Source organism: Triticum urartu, unplaced genomic scaffold (assembly GCF_003073215.2).
Source record: "Triticum urartu cultivar G1812 unplaced genomic scaffold, Tu2.1 TuUngrouped_contig_2305, whole genome shotgun sequence".
Lineage (NCBI taxonomy): Eukaryota > Viridiplantae > Streptophyta > Magnoliopsida > Poales > Poaceae > Triticum > Triticum urartu.
In genome coordinates this window covers 9494-23532 of record NW_024112778.1, presented here as the reverse complement: position 1 = coordinate 23532, position 14039 = coordinate 9494, and the positions used below count along the sequence as shown (strand labels likewise).

The window sequence follows — 14039 nt, the reverse complement described above, 5'->3', positions numbered from 1 at the left end:
AAAGCTATGCACTAAGCACTCTTCATATTTAGATTCTCAAAAATAAATTAGAAAAAGAATAACTGAACCTATTATGCAGGAACATAGTATTAAAGAAGCAAAACTGAATAATTCAACATCACTTGTCATTAAAATTCAGAAACATTTAGCGTAGAAGCTCTTTAGCACTAAGCATAAAGATTCAGAATAGTGGGACAATTGTAGTTGCACTAACCATTTAAACGGCACTAACGATTACAAAGCACTGACAAATTATGCAATTTGATGGCCTTAAAATCAGAGAGCTTGCTACTGACTTTATAACAGAACCGAGCGGTGCGACAGATAATCGGAAAGGAATCTGCTGCACGGCTGACTCTCCTTCCTCTATCTCGACATTGCCTGCCCTCCACAGTGGTCTTGCCTTTAGTCTACTGCTGGAGCTAGTGTTGCTTCATGTGTTAGGCTGGAGCCTGGAGGCCTAGGATGTCTGTGTTGTATAAAACATGTCGGATGAGTTCTCATGTTTAATTAACTCTGTTTTCTGCGTGTGATGTTAAAATATAGAATGGTGATGTTGTTTTATATCCGTTTCAGTGTATATGCATAAGTTTGTTGTTTCTATGAATTTCAATAGGAGGGCTTGTTACCTAATTGAAGAAATTGATTGCGGTGCTCTGAGCATTCGAGGCAGTTAGTAATAAGAAACTACCTGCGATGTTCTGAGCAATAGAGGCGGTTAGAAAGGAGAAACCACCTACGGCGCTGCAAAGCCCGATTCCGTACTAGTGGCACGTGCAAGGACTAGGGGCAAGGAGAGGGTAGAACAGTGGGTGCAGGCAATATTTTGAGTAGAGCATCCAATTCCATTGTTTGAACAGAGGAGTAAATCTGAAGTTTCGCTCCAAATTTCTGCTGGGTAAGAAAGGTTGCCAACTAGATAGTAGATAGGGAACATAATCATGTGCTGTTTTGAGATTTTTTTCAAAGATTTTTTATAGGTCAAACTAGGAGTGAGTGTGTGATTGATGTTTGATCATTATTTTGAACATGGCCATGTAGTGAAACTCATGTGGGATGTTCAAAATGATGAAATATTTCTTGGGTAAATTACTGAGATTTGTGAAAAATAAATTTTTAACCATTTCTACAAAACAAATTGTATTTCGAAATTATAATCTTGAAGGGGCTAGTGATCTTATATATAATAGACTCCGGAAATTATTTTTAATGAATTAATGTTTTGAAAAAATAAATATTTTTAGTCAAACCACATTCTTAGTTTTTTTGGAAAATAAAAAGGTTTATTTGCTTTTTGGCCAAAATAAATTGTAATAAAATTTTTCGCCTCTAACCACATGACATGATCCTGGGAGAGATTTTGGGCATAGGATTGCAAGAGTATAGTTGGAGAAACTGCATATCAACAAGTTTGTCCAATTCTTTTTGCAGTTCGTTACACAATTTACGTACGGCAGTTGCCTCCTCCCCTCAAAAAGACTAGGGTTTCTCCGCCTCATGTCGGCGGCGCTGCCGGACCGCATCGTCTTCGGTGGCCTTAGGGCCATGGTGTGGCATAGTGGATCCCGGCCCTTGCCGGCGGGAGGGCTTCGTTTTTTATATGTTCCTTTGAGTTTTGTTAGGGTTTGTGTCCTGCTCAGGAAGACGAGACGGTGGCGGCTCCCTGAAGATGGAATCAGGTTCTCCCGCCTAGCCCCCGTCCCGGTGGTGCTTCTATCATCGTCAGTGAGTGTGTGGAGGTGTGTCTCCGGCGGATTTGTCCTTGGTAGATTTTCTTGGATCTGCTCGTAGTTCGTCTACATTTGCGTGTCTTTGGGCTGACCTTCTTATCTACGCTAGTCTTCAACATCGGTGGTTTCTATTCTAGTGTGTTGGTCATATGGGGCCTTAGCACAACAACTTTCCGACTATCTACTACAAGAAGTGTTGCCCGCCTCCGGCGAGGGAGGGGTGATGACGGCGGCGTGGCTTCGGCTCGCTTCAATGCTTGTAGTCGTCACTAGGTAATCTACGGATATAGATGTAATTTTTATTATTTTTCTGGTATTCGTTGTACTGTCATGATTGAAGATGAGTACATCAGAAGTTTTCTCGTAATTTTTTTTTGCATATCAACAAAGGAAATGCTTATGAATGTGCCATCTTCAACCTCCATGCGAGGCCCTTATCCCCTTGCCCATTGCTGGTAAGGTTTGTGTCGAAGACAATGACCTCGTCGGTTACGTGTGATATGACTCAAATCATAGTTTCAAGTGGGCTACGCCTCATAGCAGTGGACCTCCCTAAATGCTATAGCTAAAACGCTTGGTCATGTGTTATGACCATAGTCCCTTAGCGCAGAACCTCTCTAAACGCTATAGGGCGCTATTTAAAACAATGTAATCATTTGCAATCCTCTTGTATGGTTTAGAGTTGTATCTACGATATGACTCAATTGCATTTCTCTTGTATAGTTTGAAGTCATATATGCAAACAAGGAAGGGCGATCTTGTAATTTTTTTGTTCTTCCTAGTTCCTCTATGCAGTGATGCATTAATTTTGATATGCATTTTCTGATTTGGGCCATTTTTATTTCTCATAGTACTATGTTACTAATTTGCATATGAAATTCTGTGGAATGATATTTTCATGTTGCTACTATAACATAACTTTTCCAAGAATTTCCGAACATTAGGTGCACCAGATGGTTGGGTGCACATGATACTTTTCCCCGGTGCGACCTACCGTGCCTACCAGTCCGGCGATGATGCGACCTACCCTGCCTACCGATTGCGACGACGCTTCCGATTGGGCCATTTTTTATTGTCAGCGTAAGTAGAAGGGATCATGTTGTCAGCGAAGGGTACATCCATGTTGATCCGGCTGCCGCAAAGTAGAAGGGATCATGTTTTCAGCGAACGCATTTTCTCCCCTAAACATTACATCGAGTTGTTTGGTTCAGGTTTGTGGAGATTGAAAGGGGTTGAGTGGAATGAAATCTGCAAGTCAAAACCCCGCTAAATCCCCTCCCATCACTTGCAATCCTCTTGTATGGTTTAGAGTCCTATATGCGATATGACTTAATTGTGTTTCTCCTGTATGGTTTGGAGTCATATATGCAAAAAGGAAGGGCAATGTTGTATTTTTTTTCTTCCTAGGTCCTCTATGCAACGATGTATTAATTTTGATGTGAATTTTATGGTTTGAGCCATTTTTATTTCTCATACTACTTATATGTAACTAATTTGCATATGGAATTTGTGGAACGATATGTTCGTGTTTCTACTATAACATATATATTTTTCCAAGAATTTTCCAAATGGTTGGATGCACATGATACTTTTCCCCAATGCGACCTACACTGCCTACCTATTCCGGCCACGATTCTGATTGGGCTACTTTTGATTGAGCGTAAGTTACGTCCACATTGGTCTGGCTGCCGCAAAATAGAAGGGAGCATGCATGTTGTCAGCGAACGTATTTTCTCCCCTAAACATTAGGGTTGTTTAGTTCAGGTTTGTGGAGATTGAAAGGTGTTGAGTTGAATGAAATCCGCAAGTCCTCCCATGATCCCATCCCATTACCATGGGGAGAGGATTAACCGTACATGGCCTTAATTGGTGACTTAAAGAACACACTGGATGCCGGCATAGCTGATAAAGGACTTGTGCTTGATCATTTTGAGTTGAGATGATCCTCTGTGCCTCTGTGGACTACCTCCACACCGGTGAGCACAGCCGCTGTGTTGCTGGGATTACCCTGAGCGTCTTGCTCCCCGGTGTCAAATTTTTTGAAGATGCAAAACCTGCCGGCTCCAAGGTATAGCAGGCTACCCCTTTTCTGCACCCATCCATGAGGCGTGTCGAGGACCTGCCAGTCATGCAGCAACTTGGGAGCCCTGCCAAGGTTGGAGAGGTCCAGCGCGCACAAGCTGTTGGCGCTGTTGCCGGCCATGCCGAACCAGAGGTTGCAAAGCTCAGGGACATGCTCAGCCCGTCCATGGAACGGCAGGGTCCAGCGGCCAACCTTTTCCCAGGTGCAGCTAACCGTATCGAAGCAGTAGGTGCCGATGGAGCTTGGCCCAGCGGAGGATATGCAGATGGTCTCGCCATCACCAAGCAACATGTAGGACTGGATGGCTGTGCGGTTATAGGCTTGGTTGTTGACGTAGGGCGGCCGAGGGAGCCGGTGCCACTCCCAGCTATTCTTGCCGTAGATGAGGGCTTCGAAGATGAAAGCATTGCGAGCAGCGGGAAACCTGTCCATGACGTACAAGGCTTGATGGGAGGTGTCCGGACGAATGATAGACAAGGAGACGGGGCTGTCCCCCTTGGGTTCGTTAAGGCAGGGAACGGGCTGGATGGAACCGCGGACGGCGTTGCAGAGGACGGTGTTGCCCGCCGAGTCCATGGAGAGGATCTTGCCATCGCCGCCTCGTCCGTAGAAGGGCAAAAAATCGAGCCTTGGGCCGTCTAAGCGGTATGCTTCCAATCTGAGCCTGGGCGGAGGCATCCGCGAGATGTTCTCCGTCCATGGTGGCGCCACGGCTGATGATGGCAGCGTCGTATTCCCCTCCTTGGGTTGCGCTGCTGCTGCTGCCGCCTTTTTGCTTCCGCCGTGGACCGGTAGAAGAGTTGCTCCCCGGCCTTGATGCGGCTTACCGTGTACAAGCTGCCACTGCCAGACCTCTGCATCACCACGTTCAAGAACTGTCGCGCCTTCATTTTAATTCTCCCAACTCCTACAAAACAGAGAACACGAATTAGATTATCGTAGTATTTGATCTTCTCCTGGCGTTACAGAAGATACTTCCACAATACCTGCAACAGAACTTATTCCGTCGCACTAATTGAAGCTGGCGTTGTTGGATGAGCGGCGGCGGCGGCGTCGAGGAGATCGGGATGGGGAGTGCGATCTAGGTCTAGCCGTCATGCCCTTTCTTCTCTTCTTGTTTTTTATTTTTTTTATCTTTTTGAGACACTTTTTTTCCCGCAAAAAAAAAGAGAGAGACTTTTTTTATGGGATGATTGTTTTAAGGGGGCTAGTAAATACGCACGTGCAACGCACGTTAATATTTAGGCAATATATTAATTGCATATGGATATTAGGCATGATATTATTTGTATGTTAATTATATGATTAGTGCAATATTTGGTATGATATTAATTGCATATTAAACACGTTGAACGCTCACCATTGGAGCAATCTAGGTCGTTGGATTGACTTAGTTTGAGGGTCGAGATCAATTGGATCTGCTCCTTTGGGTCTTTTTATATTGGTATAGATATAGATGATGGGATAATTTTTTTTGTAGGTGCATGAGGTGAATGGATAACCCACGCGTCGGCTGGGCCATATTACCATAGGCCCACAAAGTTTTGGCCCCGGTCTCTATCTACGAGTCGGGAGTCTTAGGTTTTTGTGACTTTTTTTAACTTTTTTTCATCGTAAAGCACGGATGCGCCGGATGCTGAAAAGTAGAGTTGTGTTTCTGTTTCGGCATGAAGCACATATGTGTCTTTCATAGTTGTGCTTCCCGAAAAGAGGAAAACGCAATTGTACTTCCGTATGAAGCACATTTGTATTTCTCGCGAGGTAAAAAACATTGTTCCACTTCGCGGAAAGTGGAAAAGCAGTAGTGCTTTTGTATGAAGGACATTTGTACTTCTTGAAAGAAAAGAAACATGGTTGCGCTTTCCAAAAGGTGAAAAAAAAACACAGTTCTACTTCTTGAAAACTCAAAAACATAGTTGTGCTTCCTGAAAAGTGAAAAGCTCAGCTATGCTCTGGTTTCCCTTTTTTTCAGTTTTCCATTTGTTTTTTGATTCTTTTTCTAGTTTTTTAATTTCATGTTTTTGACGGAAAAATTGTTCAAACCTGTTAATGATGAAAACAGTTTGTGATTTGGATGGATGGTTCAAGAAAGAAAATGTTTGAGAAAAATAAATCTACAGAAAAGACACAAAACTCGTAGGTTGTGACAACTGTCACACATGCAGTGCGTCAGTTACCACCACGAGAGGAGTAAGAGCAACATTTGCAACGGGTACCCTCTAACTAGTGAGCTCGCATTTAGCGCATGTAGTGACACTTCCTTGGTTATTGGTACACTAGTGGTTGGGGCCTATCATTGCGGGCCGCTTCAGGGGAAGTTATTTGTCTGTTTTCCTATTTTAAAGAAAAAACCTCATCTTCATCTCAAATTAAAATTAAAAAAATTCTCGCCTCACGTGTGTTTCCCATGTTTCGTGCCATGAGGACCGGATATAGTCTTCACAGACGTTATCCATTGAGGATATATTATATGCCATCGGAATGGTAGTACCCGATGTTGTAGTTGTGCCCATTGATGGCGTAGTTGTACGCGGAAGACTCCCCATCACAAGTCTCTTTAACAAAGAACATCGCTTGAGTACATTGGTATCATTGTTAGAACCAGGTGTGGCAAAGTAAGCATGCTAACTCCACAAATCCTTCGATGTCACTGCTTGAAGTATAATGGCAACCTCTTTGGTGTGACCTTTGTAGTGTGCACGCAAACCTTTCGGATAATTCTTCCATTGCCGGTGCATGCAATCAACTGAAGTGTATGTGTCCTTCACACTTGGTTCTCTCAGATACTCTAGTCCAAACATCTTCACCGTGGTGCGTGCAAATTGCAAGTGTTCAAGCATGTGGTCGCGGTCTTACTACAAGCAAGCATCCGAGAGCAACCGTGGTGGAGCTACTATGGCGGTTATGCGGACGGGGCAAAAAGGAGGAGAGAAAAAGGGTGGATCGGGCAAGGTTGGGGATGTCTTCAAGAGATTTGGCACGGCACGAGCCGTCAGTCCGACGTGGCCGACGTGTCCAAGCATCTATATATCCACCCTACATGTAGATTAGGTCTCGAAGGTGTCAGTCTGCCAGACATCTGGGTTGAATTTGCCCGGTCCAGTTAGATGAAAAATAAGTGACCGGTCATTCACCAGAAGATATATAGAGAGTACAAGCTAGGGGTCGGTTGTAGATACTCTAAAGCTTTGGATTACAATCCGATGGTTACCACATTCGACTGAAGGCAAAAATAACTTCAGGCTACTGTTCACTGTTGGTTTTGATATGATGACTTAACAGGCCAGTTAGATCTATTAGTCTAATAGAAAAAAAGAAAAAGATAACGTTAAAGAAAAAGGCCCCACGCATCAACGTATGTGGGCTTTTTATCCCAACTAAGACGCCCTGATCGGGGGCGCCCAAACCAACTGATGGTTTAGGTCCCCTATCACCAGCGCTACATAAAAGGGGGTACGGGAGAGGGTTGGCAGCCTGCACAATCATAATTTTCGTACGGTTTCACTCCCCTCCCGATATTCTCTCACCCCATCCGGTCGGGGGGAGCGCTGCAGCGACGGGAAGACCTACTCCAGTCGCCGCTGCTGTCCCGGGACAGTGCCGGTGGCGTCCTGAGGGCATCAGGACGTTGAGGAGGACTGCTACCTCGACTACATCACCCCTGCATCACGCCTGCATCGAGCAGGCGATCATGTCCATTGCCGTGACATGTAAAGATTTCCTAAACCTTCTCTGTTCATGCTTTTTAGGTGATCTAGATGTAATCAGTTTCTGCTAATGGTATCCCGGAGATGCATAATTAATCCAACATTCACACCACAGACGAGCTGAAATTTGAGAACATAATAAAAGGCGCAGTACAGAGTACCCATGGACCATGGAAGCTAGATCTCGTAATAGGTGATGTGGACGACGTCCTCGGGCCTGGACGGCGGGTGGGTCTTGTTCCTCATCCGCAGCTGCATGTACTCGTTGTATCGGAACCCCCTGTAGCGCGGCGGCTCGCCGACGTCGCCCGCGAACTCCGGCAGCGGCTCGACCCACTTGTCGCCGTGGAGGTTGAGGAAGAAGACGATGGAGTGGCGGTGCGCCTCCGGCCTCCTCACCACCCTGTGCGTGGCGCTCTTGAACTTCTTGTTGCTCAGCACCTGCAGAACGTCGCCCACATTGACGACGATGCTGCCCTCCACGGGCTCCGCGGGGACCCAGCGGCCGTCGACGCCGCGCACCTCCAGGCCCCCGACGTCGTCCTGTAGTACGAAGGTGATGCAGTTGGCGTCCTCGTGCGCGCTGCTGCCGTTGTTCTCGTCGGTTGTCGCCGGGAAGTAGCGCAGCGCCGTGAGGAAGTCGAAGCCACGGTCGGAGTTGTACTCGGCGAGGAAGCCCGGCGGCAGGCCCATGCACTCGTTCAGGATGTCCTGCATGAGCAGCCCTAGGTCGGTGAGCTTGGCGAAGCACTCCTCCAACGCACCCCTGAGTCCGGCCGGTTCGGCGGGGTACTTGTTGAGCAAGAGCTTGGGGTTGAAGAGGAGCAGGTACTCGTTCTTGTCGGCGGAGTGTGCCGGCTGCCGCGCGTACCCCACCGGGAGCGGAGCGTTGGAGGAGGCCTCGGCGGGCCGCACCTTGGCCTTCTCCTCGTCCGGGAGCGCGAAGAACGCTGCCGATAGCTCCAAAGCGCGTGCCATGAGCTCGCGCGGCACGCCGTGGTTCACCGCGCGGAAGAACCCGGTCGCTTGGCCCGCCTGGCGCACGGCCTCGATGGCCCGGGCGCGCGCGCTGTTGTCGTGGGCACCGTCCCCGGCGAAGAACGGCGCCAGGTCCACCACCGGGAGAGCGCCGCCGTTGCTGGCCGCCATGTGCCTGGTGCTCGATGGGTCCGTAGCTTCTTCGGCCAAGCCTAGTGGTGTGTCTTGCGTTCTTGAAGTAAAGCAGGGGATGGATGGTTACACGCAGTCGTTAGAATATAACGTCTGTACTTATAGCAGATATGTGTAGAATATCTCATGTAATTGATGTAAAACAGATATGATATGATTCGGTGGTTAATACCTTCCATGTATAGCAAGATTATGAATCAATGCATATCCACCAAAGCAATCTCTCTCATGTTATGCTCAACCCATGCACACAAACTATCCGGACTGTCAAGCAACCTCCATGCTTGCTTAGCAAGCAGCGCCTGGTTAAAGGCTCTTATGTCTCTGAATCCCATGCCACACCCATATCCTTGGGTAAGACTATTTTCTCCCAATGAGCCAAGCCATTTTCCGCTTGCCATTCTCCACTCCCCACTAATATTGCCTCATCATCCGGATTAAATCATCACAAACAGAAGCCAACAAACGAAACACACTCATCACACATATGGGGATTGCTTGCGCCACAGTTTTAATCAAAATTTCTTTATTACCAGAGGATACATATTGTTCACTCCAATCGACAAGTCTCTTCCTCAACCTTTTCTGTAGGGTTTCAAATTGTCCTTTATGTGCTCTTCCCTCATGCACCGGAAGTCCCAGATATTTTGGTTCAAATACTTGTTGCATAACCTCCAAGGTACTCTTGACCTCATCCGCCACTTCATCAATGCATTTGTCCGAGAAAAGGATGGAACACTTATATGGGTTAATAAGTTCTTTTTACGGTGGAAAAAGAGTTATATATTAATCAAGCAGCAGGTACATCTGCCTTACAAATGTTCAGTACATCTCCAGGTCCAGATTTAAGCCAAACGACAGTACGTCTTTCTCTCCTGCCAAAGTTAGCCATGTAGTGGCTTACATTATTTTGCTCACGTCTAATGTGCTTGATTAAGAACTCCCTTCGAGATTCAAGACTAGTCTTGATTTCTTCTATCAGCATAGCATTCGCTGATCTGTCTAAACTCTTGTCTTGGACGAGTTGTGTGGCCTCCAGGCTGTCCATCTCGACTACAATTGGCAACGTTGTCCATTGGAGCGCAAGCTGGATCCCCTCCCTGCATGCTTCAAGTTCTGCTTCGAGCGGCAGACGTACAGGACCGCAGCTCTCTGCAAGAAGAGTATATGATCGCTCTTGCAGAATCCCATAAGACCATACCGGCACCTGCCGTCTCATTGTGCACGCAGAATGAGCCGTCAATGCTCAATGCCGTCCATCCCGCCGGCGGCAGCGCCCACCGGAGTCCTGGCTCTTTGGGCTGAACCACAGTTGATGACGAGCCTCTAGAATGCTCCCCGCCAATCACCATTTTGCCTTTAACGTGATAAGTTGAGCAGTCGCTGATGAGTATGTGTTCAACAAGCCTTTAACAATGCTTGCCTGTTGGCCAGATGCTTCAAATAGCAACATACACTAGTAGAAAACCGGCCTTTTGTCCCGGTTCATAAGGGCCTTTAGTCCCGGTTCCCGAACCGGGACTAAAGGGTCGTTACTAATACCCTCACCCTTTAGTCCCGGTTCAAACCAGAACCGGGACAGATGGGGCTCCACGTGGCCGCTGCCGGCAGCCCAGGCAGGGGGGCCTTTGGTCCCGGTTGGTGGCACCAACCGGGACCAAAAGGCTTCCACGCGTCAGCAGCTGGCTGGAGCTGAGGTTTTTCTTTTTTCTTATTAAAAAAGGTGGTTGTTTTAGGGGTTTAGGGGGCTATTTTTAGGTTGTTATTAGCTAGCTAATAGAGAGAAGTGTCCTCTCTTATATCTTCATCCTTGGTTTACCAACGCTACTGCTATGTTTATTTCACCCGCAGATATATAATAACTCATGCATGCTCGCATCATACATCATCATATATAATAACAAGTCCTACTAAAATCAAGCATCATCATACAACTTCTACTCGTTATTAATAATAAGTCATAGGATCATCATCCTCATAGTCATCGAACCCAACAACCCTACATAATTGTTCTTAGCACACATGATCATCAGTATCAGGTAGGACCTAAACACACTTAAGGTAAAATAGCATAAAACAATATAGATCCTGACTCTCCATTATGAAGAATGGAGATCATCTTGTCTCCAGTTCTTGCGCCTTGCTTCCTTTTGCTTCCAAGAAGCTCCTTACGACTGTCCATAAATTTTTTCCATTCTTTGATTGTCATGTCTCCACTTCTTCTAGAAATCCGGTATGGACAGTTGAGATTCGTAGGATGACCTGGATATATGTTCAAAACACGAAGGCTGCCGCCATTCTGATACATCAAATGAGGCACACAATCCTCTGGGATTCTCTGTTGAAAAACATAGTAATAACTTCGTAGTTAGCAATGATGTACTAGTTTTAGAAGTATGCAAAAAGATGCACGGATGTCGTAATAGTAAAAAATCTTACCAGGGTATCTCCATGGTAGTTACCGTAGTTCAACACGTGCACTAGTGGCACGTATTGACCATAATGTTGAGGAGTTCGATTGTAGATATTGTAATTCTCAAGATCATTACAAAATCCAACCAGATGAGTTTTCTTCTTGTAAGTTAACTCAGAGCCATCGGTATAGTAAGTTCTATCTACCATCTTCTACACATTCTTTGATACTTCAAAATAAGTTGTCAATGGAAATAAGCTGTCAACTATTTTGAAATGAACAATATAAATTAGTTAATAATTAACTATGTTTGAGAAACTCACATAGCGGTAGAACTGGAGGAGTATCAACAAGGACCCAAATGTCCATATTGTCTTGCTCGATTTCAGGATCACCAAGATCCATGGTGACAAGCATACCCTCATCAAAACCATACAATTTGCAAAATGCTTCCCAATTTTTGCAACCAAAATGGGTTACGCTCTCAGCATTATACAACTTTACTTCAAAATCCACATCATGATGGGTCCTTAGGTGAATTTTCTTCGTTTCAAAATTTTCATGGTCTTCAAAATCCATCCTCTCCAAGACATAGCGTCTTGCATGGCATGGGATAAACTATACTCGAATTGTAAAAGATGAAAATTACACGTTGAAATAGTTGAAGTCATGCTTAATTATGAAAAAAAACACTTGTCGTCGTTGCGTACCGTTTCAACTTCGAAGGTCTCCTCGAGCTTAATGCTGAAGCGCTGACCATCGTCCAGGTGAGGCCTGTCGCACTGACCTCGATCGTCGTGGCACCAGTCACACTCCCCCGAGAGACTTCCGTCGTTCGATGATGACATTTCCTATACGTTCATAATTCAAAGACTAAATTAGATCATTATTATTCAACTAATCATATGCATATGCCTTGCATAGTGCTCTCCAATTTGAGCATTCAATAAGAAAAATCAAATCGCAAAATAAAGTAGTATTCAAATTAGGATGCCTTCAATTATAAGAAAAACTACATCATCTCCATGTGTCCGTACATCGAATATTATCACTAATACACGTCGAATACTATATATCATACATATCGCCAGTACAGCTAGAACCGTAGCGCCCGACGGGTATCGGCGCGGGCGGTGGACACCCAAAGGGAAGGAACCATCACAGGATCATAGCTCCAGTGAGATCCCTGTAGAACCTGCCAGGTATTGTCGAACCTGCCCTCCAACGCAACCATGTAGCGACGGACGTGCTCGTCCTCCTCGCTGACACGGTGACGTACCACCTCCGCGCTGTCCGGAAGCCTCGGCACCGTCACTGGCCCACGCGACCGCCACCAAACAAGGATCGGGTCAACGACGGGCTGGCTCCTCACCAAGCTACGCCCCCCGGAAGGTAGCGCCTCCCAGTACCACCCCGGCGGAGCCCAGTCCCGGACATGGCCCATCTGGTCAAGCAGGTGTCGTCCTCCGCCGACTCGACGACGAGGATGCGGGATAGGCATCGTCCACGTCGATGCGGGAATAATTGCTTTAACTAAAAAAATAAACTAGTTCTATTAATTTTCTTGCTAAAAATAAACTTACTTCTATATATAGTAAATAAACTAGTTTTCTTAAATCAACCAGTTCAACTAACTAATATAAGCACTTAATTACTATAAATAAAATAAAGTAGTACTAACTAAAAATAAACTACTTGTATATATAGTAAAATAAAGTAGTACTTATTAAATCAACTAATTCAACTACTAATTAAACTAGTTCAAAGCACTAACCTAGAATGTACTATCCTAAAATGCACTAACAGTAGAACTAATAACCTCAAATGCATTAAATCAACTAACATTAAATGTAACCTTAAATATACATAAATTGACAAAAAAAATTCTATGAACAAAAAAAAACCATACATCAATTCATACATATCAATGGATCACATAAAAATATATGAAAAAAACATCCATATATACATAAACATACATCTGCATATATACATATACATACAACATCCATATATACAATGAATTACAAAAAAATATATGAAAAAAACAGGCCGGGGCGGCGGCAATGGCGGCGGCGCGCGGCAAAGCAGAGCAGGCCAGGGCGGTGGCGGCGGCGCGCGGCAAGCAGAGACGGCAGGGGCGGCGGCGTGGGGGAAGGGAGGGGCCGGGGCTCATTGGGCGGCGGCGACGAGGCGCGGCAGAGGGCGGTGATCGACGACAAGGTCGAGCCAGAGGGCGGCCACGTCGGGGTGGCACGGGGCGGCGGCGGCGTCGGGGAGGCGCGGGACGGCGTCAGAGGGGCGCGGGACGGCGCGCGGCGGCGACGGCGACGACAAGGCGCAGAGGGGCAGCCTGGCGGCGTCGTCGGGGCGGGATCGAAGAACTGAGCCAAAATTTTCACAAGTGCTGTATATATAGACTGAGTATTGGTTCTGGTTGGTGGCACCAACCGAGGCCAAAGGCCCCCTTTAGTCCCGGTTGGTGCCACCAACCGGGACCAAAGGCCTTGTGCTGATGCGGCGTCAAAAGTTTAGTCCCACCTCGCTTGTTGAGAGGGGTGCGCAGTGGTTTATAAGCCCCACTGCTGCACCCCTCTCGAGCTCCTCTCCATTGCAGGCTTACGGGTCTAATTGTCACTGCTATGCCTTTGGGCCTACTGGGCCTCCTGCGGGCCTGAATCCTCGCCCCATGGATGGGTTTCTAGTCGTATTCAGGCCGTGGGGGCCCAGTAGGTGGCATTTTTTTTCTTTTTTTCTATTTATTTTTTCGTTTCTACTTAGAACTAAATACTTATAGTTTTTTAGTGATTTTTTTCTTTTAGGTCACAAAAATTATAAACTTTCTGTTAGTGCCATTAGTTTTAAAATTTGAATAGTTTAAATTTGAATTTTTTAAAATTTGTGTGAATCACTAGTTTATGAATCACTAGTTTACT

The 14039-nt window shown here is 46.0% G+C and overlaps 1 protein-coding gene across 1 annotated transcript; it reads right to left on the bottom strand.

The window, feature by feature from the left end:
• Positions 1-7632: 7632 nt before the first annotated feature.
• On the bottom strand, positions 7633-8730 carry LOC125526911 (2-oxoglutarate-dependent dioxygenase 19-like). The gene has a single exon (XM_048691513.1). It carries the CDS (start codon positions 8667-8669, stop codon positions 7698-7700), a length of 972 nt encoding a protein of 323 aa, XP_048547470.1. The 5' UTR covers positions 8670-8730; the 3' UTR covers positions 7633-7697.
• Positions 8731-14039: the final 5309 nt, after the last annotated feature.

What these genes read in the sequence shown, in the direction of transcription:
- LOC125526911 (XM_048691513.1), bottom strand. Translation starts at nt 8,669, where the DNA reads ATGGCGGCCAGCAACGGCGGCGCTCTCCCGGTGGTGGACCTGGCGCCG.